At 47.0% G+C, this 14,461-nt stretch overlaps 1 protein-coding gene across 1 annotated transcript in view; it reads left to right on the plus strand.

Moving 5' to 3' along the window:
* Positions 1-3,859: 3,859 nt before the first annotated feature.
* Positions 3,860-14,461, plus strand: part of RAB27B (RAB27B, member RAS oncogene family) — a 56,119-nt gene continuing 45,517 nt past the window's right edge. The window contains exon 1 of the mRNA XM_074856272.1: positions 3,860-3,901. Coding sequence (XP_074712373.1) covers positions 3,861-3,901 — 41 coding nt within the window. The 5' untranslated portion in view covers position 3,860. The remainder of the gene's footprint in view (positions 3,902-14,461) is intronic.

Below are 14,461 nucleotides of genomic sequence, written 5' to 3' on the forward strand. Positions count from 1 at the left end.
GCTCCTGGGCCGGGGAGAGGTTACAAGGAGTAAATAAGTGGAGAAATAAATCACTCGTGAGGTTGAAACACTTTTAAGAGCGAGATGTGAATAAATGCACTTAAATACGTGCATTAAAAATGAGGTATTGCTACTGTTTATTTTTGGCAGTGAGGTTGGGTAACCTCTTGGAAAATTCTCAGGATTATTAACACCATTAAACGAAGCTGCGTGGAGGGGGCTGGCCTAAAGTTTTCCTTTAATCTGGTTTAGACTTGCACACTGCCTGGATGGAAATCAGTGAGATGCATGATGCGAGCAATCAGGTTAATAAATCTAGTCATTTTTTTTCTACTTTTTAGATCTGTAAGTCTGGAAATTATTTGCTTTGAGCAACGGGGCTCAGACATAAATCTTGGTTTCTGTTTCCTTTACGCTTAACGCTTTCCTTACACTTAACAATAAAACAGGGTCAGAGAGGAGAGGAAAGGGACCCCGGGCTCCTCGTTCATCACACGGTCGGTGTGTGCAGCGCTCAGTCAGGACTAGTTTAAAAGTCTGCATCAGGTTTTGTGGCTTTTCCAACCAAAAAAAAAAAAAAATGCAGGGAGTTAATTGTCGGCGCGTAGGGAAGTTTAATATTTCAGTGGTGCAGAAGGCTGGTGTGTTTGCACTCAGACTCTGCTGTCTCTTCTCTTGAGGACAAGCTGTTATTTGGGACGAGGTTTTGCACTTTTATATAAGGCCAGACTTGCTGTTTGCTTCAGTGGGATCTGTGCGTGCTGGTGCTGCTCCTGGGAGCCAGGATGTGGCCCCGAGCATCCTCACCTGGACTCACCCAATCCGCTTTCGCTCTAATTTTGAAATATAAACAATATAAACATGTGTCCTCGCACAAAAAAAAAAGACAAAAAGCAAGAAATCCCAGCCTTTCTCAGAGTAACTTCACTCTTCTTGAGATTATGAGCACTGTAGCATCATGCCTAATTCTATTTTTTTTCCCCTGTAAGTTCCTTTAATGCCTAAATGTCTTTTCCAACCTAGATGATTCTGTGATATGGTTTAATGGTGGACTTGGCAGTGCAAGGTTAACGGTTGGACACGACAATCTTAAAGGTCTTTTCCAACCTAAACAATTCTGTTTTTACGATTCTATAAAAACTACAAAGCTAGGCTAAGGCCTGTTGTGGCTACATTACATGAAGATATCTAATTAATCTTCGTAATTCTGTGTATTAAGGGGAAATAATTCCACTCCTCTAATTTCTTGTGCTGAAGAGAGGGTCAGGAAATTGAAGAATCATGCCACAAGTCTGAGAGAGGGGTGGGAAAAAGCTGTAAAGCCTGGATTTAACAAGTTCTGGTGGATTTATGCACAGCTGCTTCCCCCCACCATCTTTACAAAAGCTAAAAAACTTCTTCTTCACGCCGTGGCCCTCTTATCTAACACGAATAGCAACCACAGCCTGGCTAGTCCTCATGCTGGGTCATCACCCTTCAGCACGGAAATCATGCTCCTCAATTAATGCCTGTATTTAATGAGCTCGTACAGGCCAGGCCTGCCCATGGAGAAGCCAAGCGTCTCTCTGTTGCATGTCCTGAGCTGCCAGCCCAAAAAAATTGGGATTATTGCGTTCCTGCCGTGCTCCCCAAAAGCCCGGATGGTAGGTTTTGAGTGGGCAGAGAAGAGGTAGTTTGAGGATAATAAAGGCATAATAAGTGCAATAAAAACCCTAAAAAGATTAGATTAGCTCTCTGCCCTCCGTCCTGGCCCGGGTGGAGCAGGAGAGATCAATGAGAGAGGCTGCAAGCCCGGTGTGAGTCGCCAGGGGAGGGAAGGCATGGGAGAGGAGCGGGAAGAGTGTGGAAAAAGAGGGAAAATCAATATTAAAATGAATGCTGAGCAGCCTGCGAGGGAGGACGAAATCAATTATTAATGTGCCTTTGAGGAAAAGGTTAAACGAGCTCTAAGTCCGCTGTGAAGCGACTCCTGCGCTGCTCAATAAAACTTGTCCTCGGCGTTTGCCGGTGAGACCAAGCAAAACGGTGTTGGGAGTGAGAATTAAATGGATGTAATTTATTTGGAGGGACCTGACTGCTCCGCTGCCGTGCGAGGGCGGGTGTTGGGGAGCAACGGGGGATGCCCGGGGGCAGCTTCCCCCTGGGCATGGAGGGGGGAACATCTCCCCACGCTCAGTGAACCTCTGCCGTAGAGGTAGTTTTCAAATTTATGATCAAATTTTCCCTACGCTGGTGATTAAACGCTGCACTTGCTCATCACCAAGTGAAATTTGGGACCGATCGGATTTTTTTTTTTTTTTTTTTTTTTTTTTTTCTGATGTAGCTCCTCGCGTGACCCGTGATATCAGGGCTGGGAAATAGAAAATGTCCCTAGGTCACACCACAGACCTCATTCCTCATTGTGGGCTCGTTCTCCCCGGTGTATTTTATTAATTAAAATTTAATTTTAACGGTTTTATGCTTCTGTAGCAGCAAAAAAGGATTGGTCTGGAGTAACCATCCTCTGTGCACTAGCTCTGCACAAGTTATAGACCAAACCTGCAGCGATAGGAAGCAAAATAAAGATTCTCCGGGGAAATAATTTCTGTGTGGCTGTTTGCAGAGGACCAGAAGGTGCTTCTGAAGACGCCCGCTGTGCAGCGGGGCCGAACCGCTGAATTCGCCGTAGGCGAGTGGCAGCGGGTGGCCCCGGGTGATCTTCAGGGAGGCCTCGGAGCAGGGACCCCCCAGGGCTCCGGGGATTGACATACGTGAGGCTGTCAAAATGGTGGTTTGGAGTGAGGTCCCCAAACCTTCCTAGGGAACCTGTTGGAGAGTTTTCTAATACTAGAATTATTTTTAAAAAAGCACTTTTTTACTTAATTTAAGCTGGCAGCCCTGTGTGCTTGATGCTTATTCTTGCGTTAGAAAGCGGAGGCTGCGTTAGTAATCTTTCCTTTTTTTCATATAGAAATAGGTAAGACACTGCGATGTTCTCAGACTCATGCATTATTCAGCCTGCTGGGTGATTAATACCTGCACACTGCCCTTGGGCAGCTGGTTACTCATCAAATAGGGTTTTGCTGGTTGAAATACAGATCAAACAAGCAGGTAGCAAACTGTAGCTCTGCTCCTCTACCCCAACCTGGTGGTTTTGGGATCTGCTCTGCTGCTCTCCAGCTCCACCTGCCTGGTCCTGCCAGAGGAGATGGTTTTTCCTCTCGAGCTGGGGATGCTGGCTGTGGGGAGGTCTCCTACAGCCCAGGAAAAGCAGGGCTGGTTTATTTTAAGAACATCTGTCTGGTGGGATGAACCTAAACCCATCCTAGATGGAGTCAGGACAACTGAACAAATTTCTCTCAGTGTCCTTCCCACCCTCCTTAACTCAATTTTCTTATACTTTTGTATATCCATATATACATTAGTTTGGTTCAGAAAGCTTTTCTGTGATTGTTCTCGGTGACTCGATGTGTGGCAGCAGCAGTTTAAAACACCCTTATCAACCCTTCTGTGTGTTTTAATTGACTCGGGAGATGTAGGACGCAGAGTAAATGGCAGGTTTTAAATAATTAAGGTGCTGCTAATCCTCAAGAAATGTCAGAAAGTCCCTAAGAGATACCACATGAGATCCTCTTTCTTGTGAATTGGCTAATTAAAGGGATCCTTTTCATTGAAAATAAATAACTGTGTGAGGCCGGCAGCTACCGCACGCTCGCCGTGGGGAAAGGAGGGCTGTTGGGAGATGAACACCTCGCCCTGAAACTCAATCTTTGCGTGTGACTGGTAAAAATATTTAGATATAAATCCCAGGATTATTTTGCAGTAACGTGAATGATGAGCAGCGGAGTCTGCGGTTGAAAGCGGAGGCTGCGCAACTCGAGATGGACACGAGGAAGTCCCAGAAGCTGCTGGCGACCTGCAGGTGGGTGCAGACCAAAGCAAGGGGCTTGTGGCCGGCTCTGCTGGAGGCAGAAATAAGTAATGGATTAAAAAATAAGTTCGTTAGTGCGGGTGAGAGGACTGCAGGCTGCTGAGGTGGAGCCCTATGGCATAGAAAAAACTCAGTGGGATTTAAACCTCATTTATCTGCGCCTCGTCCATCACTGTGCCTGCTTCTTTCTACGTTCTTCTTTATTGATAAGGCCAAAAAACATTGTTGGGTTTTGAATATTATGTTCTGGCAAGCACGGCTGTAACGTGAGGTGAGAAAGTGGGGTGGGAGCTAACGAGTGGAAAATTTTCAACACGCAGAATTATGGCTCTAAGGCATTTTGCTAAATAAAAGCCGAGCGGTTGGAGAAAAATAAGGTTAATTTTTCATTGATAGAAACAAAAGGCATTGCTAACAGAAATTTGATGGCTGTTCTGCCTTGGAGTTTACAGAAGCAAAGAGATGCCGGAGGAGGGGGGAAGCATCTTTCCCTCAAGGTATCTTGGGGGAAATCTAGATTGTGCCGATCAGGAAGACTCTTCTCTGGAGACTGGAATATGGTAAATTAGAGTATCTGGAGCCTTGCAGGTCCGCAGTGAGTCCCTAAAGCTCAGCTCTTCCCTCCCCGGGTGTGTTCAGGACTGGTGGCTTTGGGTTTTTGGGAGCCCGCTGCGGCTCTCGCAAGAAGCTGGTCTCCAGTCCAACCCCCTCCCCAGGCTGGTCCTTGGGGTGTCGCTGAATCCACTCGGCTGACTAACGGGTGCTTATTTTAGGGTGTGCTGACAGGGACGCCCCTTTTCTAAAGTATGCAAATGTTATTTTTGTCCCAGTTGCCCCTATTTTGGTGAAAGATGCTCTCGCATCACGGTGTTATAACTGGAACCTGGATCCGCTCCATCTGCTCAATCCACTGGTGTTTTGTTTGTGGTGAAAACTGGTTTTAAACTCTCCCCATCCCGCTGTGTGTCGGGGGGGGAAGAAATATGCTGCAGGAGGGGAGGACCCGCTGTAGGATCCTGGGCAAAAATATATCCAGGAGGTGCGAGACAAAACAAGGGACCCCATCGTGCCCTGTGCGCTCCCGTGTCTCCCGTTTTCAGTGAAAGAAATGGCAAATTTGGGGCTAATCCCACGTTTGCAAAACATGAGCTATCCCGGCCGCGGAAAGGGCGAGGGGGCCAGCGCAGCTGCTCCTCCCAGGGCACAGGCAAACCTGGCTTCGGCCCCTGCCCCAAAATCTGCTTTATTCGACCCACTCCCCAGCGTGAGAGGCTTGGGGAGGGAGCAGCACCCACCTCCCCCAGCCTCCCCATCGGGTCCCTTCCTGCTGCCGATACCCGGCTCCTGCCAGAGAACAACAAATAGATGAACCTGAGGAAGAAAGATGGTTTGGGTTTTGGTTTTTTTTTCCCCCCTCTCTGCTTCTCTCATGCAGGGTTTTAAATCCTTCCGGTAGAAATTCACAGCAGGGTTTGCTCCATCTTCATAACGGGAGATATGAAGATGCCAGAACCTGTTTAACTCTTCCCTCCCCTAAGCAAAATTTATCACTTAACCACTTGAACCCAGAAATGAGCAGCATTAAAATGTCTCTTCCTGAGCCACCTCCAACACGCTCTACCCTGCCCTTTGAGGGAAAACCTCGTCTTCCATCGTGGGGTTTATTTTTTTGCAAAAAAGGGAAACTGAGAGCCGGCGCTGCCCGCTCCCAGCCTGTGGAGGGAACGGGGACGCAGCAATCTCGGCGTGACAACACATCACCGCCAGCCCCGGCTCTGCGTGCACAGCGTAGGGGGGAGGCACGGCCCCGCTCCCTTCCCCGCTGCCTCGGAGAAGCCAAAATGCCATAAATTGGGTGGTTTGTGCCTCGGCGGTGCTGCGGGTGAGGAGCACTATCGGGACACAATTTAATGTCGTTAACAGAAATCAGTAACCGGGCAGGAATTAGGAAATGGTATATTCAAGACCTTAAAAAATAGGGCAATGCTGCAGGGACTGGGTTTAATATTTTATATAGCAGTAATAAATTATTGCTTAGAAGTTGGAAACCAGCAGAAGGCAGCAGAAGGATTAAACTTGAGTTAGATCTCCGGTAAGTTGATTCACTTTATTTCCTAATGGTATGCTTTAATACTTTGTTTGTTAGTTTGGATTAAGATGAAGTCTCTTATCTGAGAAAGATAAAACAGGGAGAAGTTCTATTACATTTGGCTCAGTGATTTATGATGTTTAACCTTTGCTTCTACTCTGCCATGGATGAAGTAGTTGTAAATGTATCTTTATGTTAAAAGCAGCTCAGCAGGGAGATGCTGCTCTGAATATTGTGCCGTGCAGCGATTAGTTTAAGACTTAGTCTTCATCTAGAGAAAAAAAAAGAAGTATATATTAATGTTTTTAAACTTTAGGTGATGTTCAGAAGTCCCTTCCAACTGAAATTATCCTGTGACTCTGTGCTAAGAGAGCAGCAATAAGGTAAATCACATTATCAGACTCCTCCAGAAGCATCAGGATAAAAATGAGCAGAGCTGACGTACGCAATCGGTTTAAAATAGCGTCTTTCTCCTAAAGCAGCGAATGTGATTCTGAATTGGGATTTTGTCACGACTCACAGAACTTAATTTTCTCTGTCACCCCCCCTCTGCAAAGCGCAGCGGAGCAGCACCAGCCCCAAGGGTGCCAGCACCCACCTCATTCCCCCCCGCTCCTTGGGGGGCTCTTACTGACCCTGCGGGATAAGCTTTAGCTCAGTCTGTCTTTTTCTGCCAAATGTAGTTGTGTTGAGAGTTGAATTGGGGAAGTAGCATCATTTTATTTTTAATTTAATCTCAAAAAAATAAAGATAACCGGACTGGGCTGTCGAGGTGGGCGATGGTTCCTCGGGCTCATCGCTCATGGCTGCGGGAAGGTGGCGTGCAGACCTCGCCGCTTTGAACTCAAACCTGGCAAGTTTCTGTTTCCCCTCAAAAGAACTAAGTTTTTCTATAAAAAAGCAGAAAACAAACCACAGCTTCACACCTCCCAGCTGAAGCAGCGAGTCAGTCGCCTACAGTCACCCACACAACCGTATTTCCAACCCCAGGGGAGCGCAGGGAGTTTTACTTAGGAAACCATTCATCTAGAGGCAAAACTCCTCTGTTAGTGATAAAAAGTGATAAGGCTGATTAATTTGGAGGAATTAAAGTCGTTTGAGGAGCACGGCTCAGTTTTTTTGGAGTTCAGGCCGACGAATTCCATGTCAATGTAGCAGCTGATTGCAAAACCGCCGGCGCTGGCTCGGTGCTTCCACGACGTTTCTTTTCCAGTGATAAAAGTGTAAAAAGCAGATTTTTTTTTACATGCCCCCCCAGCCCAAAATTAAACCTGAACTTTGCTGTATGTTGGGAAGCGACGAGTCATGTTAGCGGGGGGGTAGGAAGGGGCATGTTTCCCTCTCCATGGGCAGCCCCTCTCCATGCTGACGAGGAGCCACTCAGCCCTGCCCGTAGGCAGCAAGGAGGGGGCCAGCAAGGGGCTTTGCAGAGAATTTGGAGGGGGGGATTGTGTGTGTGGGAGGCCCCTGCTTTGGCAAAACTGCTTTATTCCTACATCCCAGGGTACTCCCCAAAGTGAGGAGAACCACCTCCCTTCCCTAGGAGCTTTAAAATTCCATATATACCCATTTTCATGAGTCCCATCAGAACCTGCAGCCGGTGTCGACCCTTCAGCATCTCCCACCAGCTTCCAGTCCGGAGCCGAAAGCACCGTGGGGCAGCAGGAACCTGCTGCCTGCCCAGCTCAGTCTTCTCATCCCGTGGCTCAGCCCCCAACGAGGATGAGGAGGTGGAGGGGTGGCAGAGGGGATGAAGGTGACTCACCCCCGCCGATTTGCTGAGGGTTGTACAATTTGGTTCTTTTTGCAACCGTTTGTCCACTCGTTGAGAGGAACGGTGATGGCAAAACAGCCAGTTTCAGGTTTGGGGATTTAAAATCTCCTCAAAGATTTTAAAATTTGATAAAGATTTAAAATCTTCGCAAAGATTTTAACATTTGGTAAAATAAAGATGAAAAATCTCAAAGATTTTAAAATTTGATAAGATTTAAAATCTTCGCAAAGATTTTAAAATTTTGTAAAATAAATATTAAAAATATCAAAGATTTTAAAATTTGATAAAGATTTAAAATCTTCACAAAGATTTTAAAATTTGATAAAATAAAGATTTAAAATCTTCACAAAGATTTTAAAATTTGATAAAGATTTAAAATCTCAACAATTTAAAAATTTGGTAAAATAAAGATTTAAAATCTCAAATATTTTAAAATTTCATATAGATTAAAAATCTTCTCAAAGGTTTTAAAATTTGGTATAGATTAAAAATCTTCGCAAAAGTTTTACAACTTGATAAAATAAAGATTTAAAATCTTCTCAAAGGTTTTAAAAGAAACAAAGAGCTATTGGGATATTAGTTTTGCAAATTATTACAGGGCTTTTTTTCAATGAACAGTGTGTTAACTTAATTAAAATTAAGAAGTGGGGAGAGTCATTCTAAAACATTTCTCAGACAATCTTTACTAAATTTACCATTACGGCGTTTTTTACTATATCATTTTTAATCCACCCAGTTTATCACCGTAGGAGAGCAAAGTCAACCACGGCAGCACCCTCCCCTCCACCCCACTTTCATTAATCACCCTTCTACCAGGGCTACTCGTAGAGAGCTGCGCCTCCCCCACTGATTTAATCCCTTCTCTTTTTTTTTTTTTTCATACAAAACATTGGAGTGATTTGATTCTTCAGAGAATCCATCTACAAGCCGCAGAGATTTCAGTGAAACTCAAGCACTGGTGTCAGGAATTTATGAACTGGGTTTTTTAAAAGCCACCTGGAACTATTAGTGAGTCCTTTTGCCACCAAATTTCAAATCTTGGAGGAACACGCCCATCTGCAGTTAGGATTTTAATTTTTTTTTCCATACTTCTTTACATAATTTTACATACTTCAGACAGACATTTGTTCCATCAACTGTTGGGGGATGAATTTTTCTCCTGTATGCTGTCAGGTATCATTATCTTTGTAAAACATTTTAATGATACAAATGACCTACGTTCTCGGTCTGATGGGTTGTTGTTGCTCTGAATTCATCCTCAGGTGAGGGCATCCCCCTTTCTCAACACTGTTCCTCATTTGCAGGGGGAGTTTTTTTGGATGATCCGGCGTTTCAAGGTGTGAATCATGTCAAGGAACATCAAAATAGGATGTTCCTAACAGGGCATCAAAACGATGTGACCATGTAACGCGGCCAGGAGGTCCTGAGTGATCCTGGTTGTATGTTTAAACATCTCAGGCCACAGGGACTCATTTCATGCTGTAGTTTAACTAAATTGTGGTGCAAATCGCTACAGGCATTGCTACAGGCTTGGGGAGGTGTGGCTGGAGCTGTCTGGAAGAGAAGGATCTGGGGGTTCTAGTTGACAAGCAGCCGAACATGAGCCAGCAGTGTGCCCAGGTGGCCAAGAGAGCCAACGGCATCCTGGCTTGGATTAATATAGTGTGACCAGCAGAAGTAGAGAGGTGATAGTCCCCCTGTGCTCTGCACTGGTGAGGCCACACCTGGAGTGTTGTGTCCAATTTTGGGCACCTCAATACGAGAGAGATCTCGAGGTGCTGGAGCGAGTGCAGAGGAGGGCAACGAGGCTGGGGAAGGGCCTGGAGAATAAATCCTGTGAGGAGCCATTGAAGGAGCTGGGACTGTTCAGTGTGAGGAGGAGAAGGCTGAGGGGAGACCTCATCACTCTCTACAGCTCCCTGAAAGGACATTGTAGAGAGGTTGGTGCTGGTCTCTTCTCACAGGGGATTAGTGACAGAACAAGAGGGAACGGCTTTAAACTGCAACAGGGGAGGTTCAGACTGGACATGAGGAAAAAATGTTTCCCAGAAAGAGTGGTCAGAGAGTGGAATAGGCTGCCCAGGGAGGGGGTGGAGTCCCCATCCCTGGGTGTGTTTAAGGGTCGTTTGGATGAGCTGTTGGGGGATGTGGTGTAGGGGAGAACTTTGTAGAGTCGGGCTGAGGGTTGGACTCGATGATCCCGAGGGGCTTTTCCAACCTGAATGATTCTGTGATTCTGTGAAATTAAATTAACAAGGATCCAATCTGTGAGGGTTCCCATTAAAAATAACACACCATCACCATCAAAATACACAAAAAGAGATTTAAGCAACTTGTAGGAAACGCAACGCCGCTTCCCCAAATATTTAGTGAAAGCCGAGGTGTGGGTCAGGATTTTATTTTTTGCTCCGGCATTGGAAAAGTGGCAGGTCTGGCCATGTGCAGCCACTGTCCCACCTCGGGAGCAGCCGCCCCCTTGGGCTGGCGGGAGCAATCAGCCACGGCCTGGGCGTGCTAAAGTTGCAAATATCTGTGATTCCAGTGTAAATCCTGCTGGGTTATTGAGGCAGAAATGAAGTTAACCTGCGCGTAAATGCAGCGGCAGCCGCCTCCTCTGTGAAAACAGGTCAGCAATTCGTTGCTAAGGCAACATTTTTCCCAAAGCTGGGATCTTCCGTTCGGCTTTTTAGCATGGCTCCATCAGCACGGACATGTCACCAACAGGGCTTGACCTGTGAAAAGCTCAGCTTAAAGACCTCCTGCGGCCCCGAGGTGCAAGTCACCCCAAGGCATGTCACCGGGGCAGATGTCTCTAAGGGGGGGCCAGAGGGACCCCCCCAACCCCAGGCGGTGGCGGAGGTCGAGGCGAGACCCTAGAGCCCCTCTCCCATGGGTTGGGCACTTATGGAAGAAGTGAGCAGCCATTCACAGGCCCGTTAGCGATGGCTGCTGGAATCAAAGACACTAAATAGAGTTTTCTCATCTGGGTAAATTTATGGCTAATGGTCAGATCTGTAAAATTACTGTCTGAAAGAATATAGGCAGACATATATTGCATGCCAGAAAGCTAAATGGTAGATAAATACTCATTTATCTAATGTGATCGCTCCTACTGGGCTTTGTTTCCAAATGTCCTCTTTAATAAGTTCCTCCCCAGCACTTTCCAGACAGAAACTGGGGGAAAGTAATAAAGGGATCTGGTCGGGGCCATCTATTCTGCTCCGAAGGCACCGAGTTTGCACTGGAGTAGGAGGGAGAAATTACTTACACTGTAAACAGATATTTATCATTCTAGATAGCAAAGGCTCATTTAGTTTGTAGATAAATCCTAAAGCTTTCAGTTTGTCAGACTGTTGTGCAGGGCTCTTCGTTTGCATGATGAACCGCTCTTCGTTCTCTCCACTCCACTAAAATGCTCTTCCATTTAAAACTGGGTGCAAATCCATGATTTCTGTATCTTGTAACGTTCAAACGCTTTATGGCTCTCTGTGTCTGCTTGGTGCAAGCACCTCGTTTGGGCACACGAGCGTGCCAGCCGTGTGCCAGCTCTTTGTCGCAGCGGTAAAGGCAAAAGGCGGAGATAAAAGTCTTCTCGGGAAGGCAACGAGCGGCCGGAGCCGCCTTTCTCCACAGCCCGAGGTGGAGCGGCAAGGAGATGTCCTCGTCTGAATCCTGCCGCAGACTTCCTTAGCGTGGTCCTGGCTTAAGAGTTTTCCTGCTCTTCTGTAAAACAGGGGAGCAGGAACTCGTATGGCAACGGGATGAGCTTCAACAAGGCCAAGTGCCAGGTCCTGCACTTGGGCCACAACAACCCCCTGCATGGCTACAGGCTCGGGGAGGGGTGGCTGGAGCTGTCTGGAAGAGAAGGATCTGGGGGTTCTAATTGACAAGCAGCTGAACATGAGCCAGCAGTGTGCCCAGGTGGCCAAGAGAGCCAACGGCATCCTGGCTTGTATTAGAAATAGTGTGACCAGCAGAAGCAGGGAGGTGATAGTCCCCCTGTGCTCTGCACTGGTGAGGCCACACCTGGAGTGTTGTGTCCAGTTTTGGGCACCTCAATACGAGAGAGATCTCGAGGTGCTGGAGCGAGTGCAGAGGAGGGCAACGAGGCTGGGGAAGGGCCTGGAGAATAAATCCTGTGAGGAGCCATTGAAGGAGCTGGGACTGTTTAGTGTGAGGAGGAGAAGGCTGAGGGGAGACCTCATCACTCTCTACAGCTCCCTGAAAGGACGTTGTAGAGAGGTTGGTGCTGGTCTCTTCTCACAGGTGATTAGTGACAGAACAAGAGGGAACGGCTTTAAACTGCAACAGGGGAGGTTCAGACTGGACATGAGGAACAAATGTTTCCCAGAAAGAGTGGTCAGAGAGTGGAATAGGCTGCCCAGGGAGGGGGTGGAGTCTCCATCCCTGGGTGTGTTTAAGGGTCGTTTGGATGAGCTGTTGGGGGATGTGGTGTAGGGGAGAACTTTGTAGAGTCGGGCTGAGGGTTGTCTCGATTATCCCAAGGGGCTTTTCCAACCTGAATGATTCTGTGATTCTGGGTGCCATCACGCTGACGCCAAGGATGTGGATCTTTTGGCAGCTCCTAGAGAGTAGACGCTAAAATGATCAATACTTAAAAAAAAAAAAAAAAAGAAAAAGAAAAAAGAAAGATACAAATCCTTTCTTTGGGATAACTACATCCAGAGAGATGATGTACAGTGAAAAAGTGAAGGGATGTTGTTTATATGTGAAATCACTATTAAAATAATGAGCAGATCTCATTCTTCCCTCCGAGCCTGCTCATCCCCGCACCTCATCTCCATCCTGCCATGGAGACTGGTTCCAAATAATCATGTTTCCTGATCCCTCAGCGTATCCTGATCCCAGCGTAGGGATCCTGATCCATACAGCTTAGAGGGTTTCTCCCAAATGCCAAATGTAAATGATTCTTCCAGATCAACCTTCATTTAGGAAGAGAGGGAAAGTTGACCAATATGTGATCGCTGGGGGCTTCCTACACCAGCTCTTGTCATCTAAATTCAGGAATTTCTTCATATCCACCAGTTTTGGGGATGGAGAGGATTATATAGGAATAACTATTGGAAGAGAGGAGTGTCAAGATCTGCCTGGAAGGTGCCCATGTCTTGGGTACTGTTGTATTGTGGGTTTCAATATAATTTTCAGTTGTTTGTAATTTTTAGTTATTTGGTTTGGCTCTGACATCCCAGGGTCTAAAGCAATCCAGCTTTCCCAAGAACAGGACTGCTGGTGGAGACCACATTCAAACTGTCGAGTGTGTATTCTTCAAAATACCCTATTTTGGCTAAAACTAATTTTGAATTTCACATATATTGAAGAAAAAAATCCCAGCCAAAGAGATCCTCAAAACTTCCGCCTCAGCGCCACGAAGCCCGAGCTGCTGGCTCCTCACACGGATCAGCTCCAGCAACCTGTGAGTGAAAAACGGGCATTATTGAGGGTTCATTTGGCAGAAAATAAAGATGCTGGGGTGAAAATTCATCAGACTCCAAAGACCTCAAAAAAAAGAGAGCCATTAAGCGCCTGACACACAAGCGCTGGGTGATAAATAACAGGCGTTGGCATTGCTCTGAGCACATTCCTGAGCATAAATTGGGTCTGGTTCTTAGTTGAACACAACAGGAGGGTTTCTGAGGCCGAAAAGTGGAAATCGGTGGGTTTGTGTCCTTGCATTCGGGTTGGTGCAAGAACTTTTGCATTTGTGGGTCTGAGAAACGAGCCACGCGAATGAAGAGCATCGCACGGGGTTCACGTGGGAAGCGCAGCTGATCTAAACGAGTGGCGGCGAACGTAATTGCAGAGCTACTTTCAATTATTGAGGCCGTTTTGTACACTTCCCCCCTGAGGAACTGCCTGAGGAAATAGGTATAATTCACGGAATCGATATTTCTTGCCTGATGCTCCCCCCGGGGAACTGTTATTTCACAGGGTAGATATAACCAGGAGCCAGGCACTGGGATGTGCTGGCCAGGGTGGACCCATGGGACTGCGGAATGGGCAACCAGGGGCCTGGATTTAGCAGGGAGGAGCAGGAGAGCCTGGTGCTGCTGAGGGGCATACATGGGGTGTCCCCCCCGGGTACCCCACTTTGCCAGGGTGCGCTCAGGCCTCCTGCTGCTGTTTTGAAGAAGATTTGGGCTCTTTGTAACATCTTCATACGCAGTTTTCCCTTCGGCCTTACCAGAATTCCTTCAGATATATTTTGAATCTGAGTTATAAAAAATGTTTGTTAAAGATTGATTGTTGCTGCTGGGGAAAGTCCCATGATATCTAAAAAAACCCAATTTTTTGTGAATGGGTGGAGCGGCTGTTGGAAAGCGGTGCTGTGATGGAAGCGTTGCGTTAAGCACGCGGTCCTGAGTCCCCAGCCAGAGCCCTCCACCTCCACCCCCCGACACTGTGATGAGAGAGGAGCCCTCGAGTTCTCCCTCAGGGCTCGGTTTTGGGGCCACTCCTGTTTAACATCTTTATTGATGATCTGGACGAGGGGATCGAGTGTCCACTTAGTCAGTTTGCAGATGACACCCAGTTGGGTGGGAGTGTTGATCTGCTCGAGGGTAGGGAGGCTCTGCAGAGAGACCTGGCCAGGCTGGAGCGATGGGCTGAGGCCAACTGGGGGAGTTTCACTAAGGCCAAATGCCGGGTGCTGCACTTGGGTCACAACAAC

The sequence above is a fragment of the Strix uralensis genome, chromosome Z, assembly GCF_047716275.1.
Source record: "Strix uralensis isolate ZFMK-TIS-50842 chromosome Z, bStrUra1, whole genome shotgun sequence".
In the NCBI taxonomy this organism is placed as follows: domain Eukaryota; kingdom Metazoa; phylum Chordata; class Aves; order Strigiformes; family Strigidae; genus Strix; species Strix uralensis.